Raw genomic sequence first — 8,141 nt, forward strand, 5'->3', positions numbered from 1 at the left:
GCGATGAGGTGAACAGGGTCAGGATCTGGCTGTTGAATTTGCAGTACTGATCGTCCGATGGCTTCACGGACGACTCCTTCTGGTAGACCGACGGGAAGAACTCCTTCAAGAAGGAGTCCATCGACGTCACTCCACCTGCAATGCATCGTATCAAAAACTAGTAGCACTCGACATACATTAGAACATTTAGTTAAACACACTCATGCTGTTGTTGTTGTAATAATCTGAAAAAATATAGACTTCACCTCCAATATTAATAACATCACACTTTGTTTTGTGAGTTTGGTAATGGCGCAAGGTCGAGAGACATGACTAAAGAAGCTGGCGAAGAAATTTCAGATTTTTCAACTTATCTCAATCTATAATGAGCAAATCGTTCGCTGTTTACCAATCTAACCGGTGATAATCTTTTGGCACAGAGGTTGAGCTACGTTCATTCACCATCGACACTAAAAAACTTCATTGCGCAAAATAATCTAATACGCAAGAACTTCCACACTTCATCAGGAGTCAAAGAGAGAAAGAAGAGAGACCTGATATGCCGAGATCATAGCCGAAGATCAAACCCCCGGTCGCGGCGACGATGCAGGTGATGAAAACCCTGCACGTGAGATTGCCCGGATAGTTCTTTCCGGGACCGGTAACGAGACCACCGCCTGCCATATTGCTTAAGCTACAGTCTGTATCTACTGTTCATCAAACATGTAAGTGCAGAGGCAAATGCAAGAGTGGGAAACAGAAGAAGAAAGATTAAATCAAGGAAATGAAGAAGAAGAAGAAGTCACTTGTTGGGTCTTTATAGAGAAGCAGGCATTCACTTCCTATTTAAAGCTGGTCTCTTTACTTTATCCAATCTGCATTTTGACTGTGGATATATCTCTATCCCTCAAGATTTTTAGGGGATTCTTAGGGTCTATAACCAACTTCGAATCTTTGTTTGCGGAGAAGATATCAAGAGAAAATATCTTAACGAAAAAATTAAATAGGTTTTCTGCTTTTGAGGGGATAAGATCGTGCATTCAAAAACATCCGCTTCATTTTTCAATCCGAGCAGCTTCGACAGGTCGCTTAACTCGTAAAATTATACGATTATATAGGAGACCTTAATCGGAACTATCCCCAACTAGTCTTGTTTTGCTAGCATAGTCGCTTGGCATATTCACATAATAACACCATTTGGATCTCTCTTCGACAACCGCGAAATGGGTTCTTCTTTGCTCTATAGTTCTGGAGATATCATGCTTTCTTTTTTTCAGTTACTTGAGAAGAGCTGCCTAGCCACTTTTTGCAAATTCGTTTGATAATTTTAAGTGTAGCTCGGCAGCAAAAATGGTTTACACGGTCATTGCGGGACCTTGAAATTGATTGCGCAGTTTTTCTACATGTCCATTTATCATTGAATATGCAATATATGCATGAATTACAAAGGACAAAGGTTAGAGAAAGAGAGGCAAAACCAGTTTTAAGCGGAAGAAATCAAGCAAATGCAGAAAGAAGTCACTAATGGGCTTTCGTAGAGGAGGGCATTTTCGATATATGAGAGCATAAAGTCTCTCCCTACTAATTTTGGATTTCAAAAATTATTCAAACAAGCTCTCTAGTCTCTCTCTAATCTGCAATCTTGACTTATATCTCTCCCTCAAGATTTTTTAAGTTGCAAAATCTCAATATAACTGCTTTTCTATCATCTTCTACAAACATTTTCAAATTGGGATGATAGCCAGATCACTGGAAAATGCGCCTCGTGTCATCACGCTGTCATCCGACGGTCTTTTGGTGAAACACTAATCAAATCATGTGAAATCACTAGAAATCTTGCCTACCATGACATCGTTAATCCAATTTTTTTTTTTTAAAAGTCGGATATTGACGTCACATGTGTATAGTTTGGATGTTTGGGTAACACAAAAAAATTGGGTTATTAATGTCGCGATGGGAATAATTTAAAATTGGAAAAATGACACAAATGGTACACGAACTTTAAACCAATGTGCAATGTGGTCCATGAACTTTTAATTTGTACAATTTAGCCCCTAAATTTTACTCCAATGTGCAATGTTTGGTTCTTGAACTCTTAAATTGTTCAATTTGATCCATGAACTTTTGGTATATGTTCAATTAAGTCATTAGACTTACTTGAATTAATAGAATGACAACACCGAACATTTTCATATAGTCTAAGGACTTAATTGAGTACAAAAAGTCTAGGGATCACGTTGAACAATCTAAAAATTCATGGTTCACATTGCAAATTAGGGTAAAATTCAAAGACCACATTGAACAAACTAAAAATTCATAAACCATATTATATATTGGACCCAAATTTAAGAACAATTTGCGTCTCTATCCCTTTAAAATATTTGTCGGTGCAAAAGAAAAAAAATTCGTGATATCGATCTCGCAGTGTTCAAGTTTGTTCATGGGACTTTGGTTAAACGATGTCCGACCACTCCTTCCTGTGGCCCGGGTTGTCCGTCCAGCCCGGCACATCTCGTGGCGACAGGTGGCGCAGTTTCAGCGGCCGGGGGCTAATCATCATCCCCACCACCTGATGCTCCTTCAGCCACGAATCCTTACTCCCATTGGCGAAACCGGGTCTTCGTCGCGGCGGTCTCCCTAGGCGTTGACCGGCCGGCCCCGCCGCTGCCCAACCGTCTCCGTCGCGTCGCGGCCGCGGGTCCTCTCGGGGAAGAAGTCCTTAGCTCAGCGCTGACGTGGGCAGTCAGTGGTGACTTCATCCTCTGCTGTTCCCACCATCGTTTGCTCCGTCTTCCTTCTTCGCTTTGGCCGGGGGACGCCTTCGGAGTTCAAACTGCAAATCGAGTTCCACGTTCCGTTCTGGAATCCATTTTGCAGCGGATGCATTTTGTGGAGGACACTTCGAAACCCATGTATACGTATACATGGGTTTTTATAGTAGAGGGAGCTAAGATATACGTATACATGTACGCGATGCGCGACACTTCACTCGGCATACGCCATAAAACGAGAGGTTTCCGAATGCATTTACATGTTATTCGAATAATTTTCCCATGTGAAATCCATCCACGTCGATGTAGAGTTTAAGTAAAATGGAGCATATATCTCGTTGCGCTGTTGCGCTGATAACACAGAGGATGTGAAGCCAGAATTGGTGTAAAATGAGGGCTGCATTTTTTCTTCAATTATGCATCTGATTGATGAGTTACAAGTTATGGACTTCGCCCACGTGCAAACTTAACTAAATTTAAAAAGCGATTTACGTCCATATGTAATTTGCGAACTAGAAGATTGATTTGAGAAAGTTGCTTTCAACCAGAGATAGAGAAAAAACATGGTCATGTACGGCGAGTGTTGCGGAAGTCAAGCGATCGAACAATCAAAATTGACAGAACAAGAAAATAAATCGGACACCAGATTTACGTGGTTCGATCGTAGTGACCTAAGTCCACGGGGAGAGCAGCACGGAATTCCACTATAGATCAAGCGATACAGCGGAGATTATAACCACACTCGAGTCACTTAAACACTCTCAGTATTTCCCAAGCCCTAATTACACCCAATAACTCACGCAGTGTATAGCCCACAATTCTTCACGAAATAATCTCTTAATCTCGCAAAAGAATTATACACAAATCTTATCACAGGATTTACGCTTGAACATTAATTCTTCTTGGATGTAATTCACGAACGAGAAGCCACGGAAACACCCATCGCCAAGCACTCACGAATGCGGCGCTTCCTTCTTCGTGCACAATAACAATGCTTCTTGTTCACTTGCACGGCACACCAAGCACTCGCATTAGGGCGCTTCAAGACTGCATCTGCCATGACGTTCCTTGCAATATATATTCCACAGCAAAAGAACACATAGTGGCCGACTCAATGTGGAGTAGGGTTGAGCAAGATGGACCGCTCAAACTGGGATCGGACCGACTGATTTGGTCTGGTTCTCGGGAATATCGGTCTGGTTCCTTATTCCTAAAAGTGGAACCGGTTTCCGGGTGGTCTGGTTCCCAGTTCTAGGATGGGAACCGGACCGGACCGATAAATATATATTGTTCTAATTTTTTCATATATATATTTATTTACTTTTTAAAATTTTTGAAAAAAAACCTAATATAATTTCCCAAATTGCCTTTTGCCTTTACTAATAAGTGATTGGTCCCATTGGAACTGAACCGGACCGGACCCAATCCGGTCCGGTCCGATCCCCAGTCCTAGAAATTGGGAACCGACTCTCCCGATCTGGTTCCCAATTTTTGGATTGGATCGAATCGAATCGGGAATGGCTCACCCCTAATGTGGAGAAGATATTCCACGATTCGGTCAACAAGTCCAAGTTTGAACTTTCCTATTTCGTCTTTCTTTGGCAGACTTCAAGTGGGATTTTATTTCCTTTCTCTGACCACGATTTGCTTTCTTTCATAGTCAAAGTCCAACATCCTTTGGACTACAAATTGGAAATAAAATCGCCAACAACTAGTAAACGAAAATTGTCATACACTGCATGCATTATTCCGAACTTGCGTAGGAAATCCAAACTTCGGAATATGGAGACCTCCACAAATAATAATTAATCTCGAGTCGGATTTCGTCTATCGGACTCAAACTCGAGACATATTTTAACAGCGAGTTTGTACTCGCACAAAACAATGAGCCTGTCTTGGTCCAAAGTGCAAATGGTTGGGTTTGAAAAAGGGTTTTACGCCAAATGCCCAATCCAATAGGCCCATCGAATAGGTCTACTACCACGTGCCTACGGATCACAAAAACCTTTCGCGCAATGCACGTGTCATCTCGTGACGGGAGATGCAGGCACGATAAGTCGAGCCCTACGATCTCATGGCGCTACGACCCAATAATCGATGCAACGACACTATCTCGCGAGGCCAAGCCAATGGCAACTTAGATCGAATTTACATGGTAACGATCACAAAACGCAGCATAATCCAAGCACGCGCACACACATATATATATTCATATCGATAACGATCAAAGAACATGTGGTGTTCAAGCCAAATTGAGTAATACATTTCAAAAGAACAGGTGAGAAAGGGGAAATTGATTATTTACATATTGATGAAAATGACGGTACATGAATGTGAATCGATCGACATCGAAATGCACACACACGCACGATACACTGCAAAGAACGTCGACTTGGCAATGTGTTCGATTTCACGTGAATCGTCATTTATCATCTTTCTATGCGGGAAGGAAATTCAGAACTTGGCTACAAAGGCGAAAACGAAGAGCAAATCCAACAAAAGGTCCAACGTCGGGCCCCAAAGAAAGAGAGCACCCGCTGACCAAGAGATAAGATGAGTCTCCGTCCACCCATTTTTTTTATCTTTATTTTTTTAATTTTTTTTTCTTGTTGCTTCTTCCCTTAGTACGAGGATAGAACCAATCATCATACGGATACCCATTTTTTTTTCTTGTTCATGGGACTTTGGTTAAACGATGTCCGACCACTCCTTCCTGTGGTCCGGGTTGTCCGTCCAGCCCGACACATATCGTGGCGACAGGTGGCGCAGTTTCAGCGGTCGGGGCCAATCATCATCCCCACCACCTGATGTTCCGTCAGCCACGAATTCCTGACTACCGTCGGCGAAACTAGGGGTGTGCATGGTCCGGGTGGGCGGTTCCCACCCTGGAACCAGTGGACCTTCCCATTATAGAGCCAGTTCCAAAATTGGAGCGAAACCGCCCGTCGGTTTCATGGACCCGCCCAGAGCCGGGACCGTCGGTCCGGTCCGATTCTTGGGCGGGTCCATGGAACCGATCTCAACAAGTTTTCCTAGACAAATAAAAAAAAAAATTGTGGACCAACATCGGATCAACAGAACAAAAGAAAAAGAACATAACTTTTCATACAATTCCTACACTATGATCGATTATATTAATCACATCATCCATAAATCAAGTGGGTACCCATTAATTATTGGGAAAAATGACCAAGGTATCCCAACTACACAAGAGCTTGAGGGGCTCTATGCTGAGAGCCAGGGAAAACCAGGTCAGCTTACAGCAGGTATGCTATTCCACATGGGAGCCCTTCAGGAACTGCCTTTTAGCTGCAAAACTACCCGGAGATTTAGCTCAGAGCATAGAGACGCTCAGAGTGACCAGGATGATGTTATGCCCAACTGGCCGAGCTGCATTTCTTAGAGGATCATGCCAGGCTTTGAAGAAAGGGATTTTTAGAGAGGCGTGAAAAGTGAGAGGATTTAGATTTCACAACTTTTCCCCTTTTTTTTTCAAACCGAAGGATTACATGGCTTTATATAGGCGTTGGGGAATACATGCTGGACGACGGTCCAGATAAGACAAAACACACTTAGAACGAGTACATTATTGGACTTCTGTCAACATAAAACAAAACTCACCTAAACTAAGTACATTATTTGGCACACCTACAACACACTCGTAGAACACTTAAAGCCTATTCATAGGTGAAACAGGACCCGGCTATGATATGCTAGAATGATGTCGGTTAGGTGGAATAGTACAAGCTTATCTCCATCCAGAGTTATAGTCATAATCCGAGCTGTCTGAACTGTTTGCACGTTCGTGATTCTCGCTATACGTATGCGTGTCGAGAATGTGTTCGAAATTATCTTCGGTGATGGTGGCGTTGGGTTCGAGGAAGAGGATGCATGTGTCGAAAGGTCTGGAAAAGCAGTATTTGGAGTGTTTTGTGGAAACAGGAGGTCATTCCACATTCTGATGCCAAGGCTTGGTTGTGGATTTGGTTCAGGTAAGACTGGTTCAGGTAAGACTGGCTGAGGCCAATTTCCTAGTTGTGTGTAGTGAGAGGAAGAGCTGGCATCAAGTCCAACGGATAAGGACAATGGTCCATAGTCATAGGGGTCTTGAGAGAGTGGTCCACCCCATGGATCCTGAGATGACTGCACCGGATCTTGAGATGACTGTGCTGGATCTCCTATATCTGACATTTCGTGATCTTGTGATAATCCAAGCTGTGCCTGTGCTTGTTCGTGCTCGTATTCTGTGAGTGCTTGTCTTGTTGGAGAGGAAGATCCTTCGTGATCCCATGAGACGGGTGTGAAGTAATCCCATGCTTCTTCTGGAATAATGCGATTTTCTTGGCATAGGATCCTTTGGAGTTCCCTGTAATTATATTCAACAGAACCAATGCGACTGGGGAACGATTTATAGACACGTGCAACCTGGAGTTGTGACTGAGGCTTGTAGGTAGTAGTACCTACTGCGGCGGGAGTATTGGAAATGGTACCATTATTATGCACAAAAGTCCAAGGACGGTGGAAGAGTACAACAGTGTGTGTTTCTGGATCATCTCGGACTTTTTTTACTTCTTCGAGAAAGAGTCGTTTCCAATAAACAGGAGGGTAAAACCATTTGAGCACAGTTAAAAGGTTTTTCTCGTGTTCATTTAGTTGAACGTAATCAGTCAGAAGCAAGTTGGTCAATTGGAGAATAAATTTTCCGGTGGGAAACTCAATAGCTATTACGTACTTGTTGGTTAGATACCATAATAGCCATTTAAGTTTGTCAGGAAAATCATTTTTTCTCCAAAGTAATGGGTGGATGAAAGGGTACCTCGAGTGTAATCCAGAAAAGTCAAGAATAGATCCTCCATGGTGGCGAAAAAGGTTTGTGTGGCATTGCCACATGAGATTGTCAAGATTTTCAATGAGCTTATCCTTTTGAATTTGCTCAAGTATTTCTTGAGGATATTCTAGGCTTGGCCAATCTCGGAACCGTTCAATCTTGTACTTGTCTGCCCGGAACGGGAAGGAATGCCTGAGAATATACATGTTGATTTCTGCCGATGCTTTTGGTCTGGAGAGAAAGTCTGCAAGCTCATTTTTCTTTCCTGCAATGTGTTTGGTTTCGAAAGAGTAGTTCGAAAACCATTCACACAGTTCAATCACGGGGCGGCCATATTGTTCGAAGAACTTCATGGTAAGCGACATCTTTGCGCTTACAAAAGTGACAAGTTTTCTCAGGCAGAAATGCATTATCATTCTACCTTGGGCTAATACCACGAAAAACCCTAAACTGGTAAACTTATGACACATTTACCCCAAACTATTTTTTTACCATAAAAAACCCCAAACTGGTACACCTGTGACAATTTTACCCTGAACTATTTTTTTGATTACAAAAAACCC

The 8,141-nt window shown here is 42.5% G+C and overlaps 1 protein-coding gene across 1 annotated transcript in view; it reads right to left on the minus strand.

Annotated features, from left to right (window-relative positions):
• Positions 1–826, minus strand: part of LOC115690287 (sugar transport protein MST5-like) — a 960-nt gene extending 134 nt beyond the window's left edge. Inside the window, exons 1-2 of the mRNA XM_056317653.1 lie at positions 534–826; positions 3–135 (exon numbers count right to left, since the gene is read on the minus strand). Coding sequence (XP_056173628.1) covers positions 3–135; positions 534–663 — 263 coding nt within the window. The 5' untranslated portion in view covers positions 664–826. The remainder of the gene's footprint in view (positions 1–2; positions 136–533) is intronic.
• Positions 827–8,141: the final 7,315 nt, after the last annotated feature.

The sequence above is a fragment of the Syzygium oleosum genome, unplaced genomic scaffold (genome assembly GCF_021117445.2).
Source record: "Syzygium oleosum isolate NSW1041296 unplaced genomic scaffold, Sole_v2.1 Sole_v2.14, whole genome shotgun sequence".
NCBI lineage: Eukaryota > Viridiplantae > Streptophyta > Magnoliopsida > Myrtales > Myrtaceae > Syzygium > Syzygium oleosum.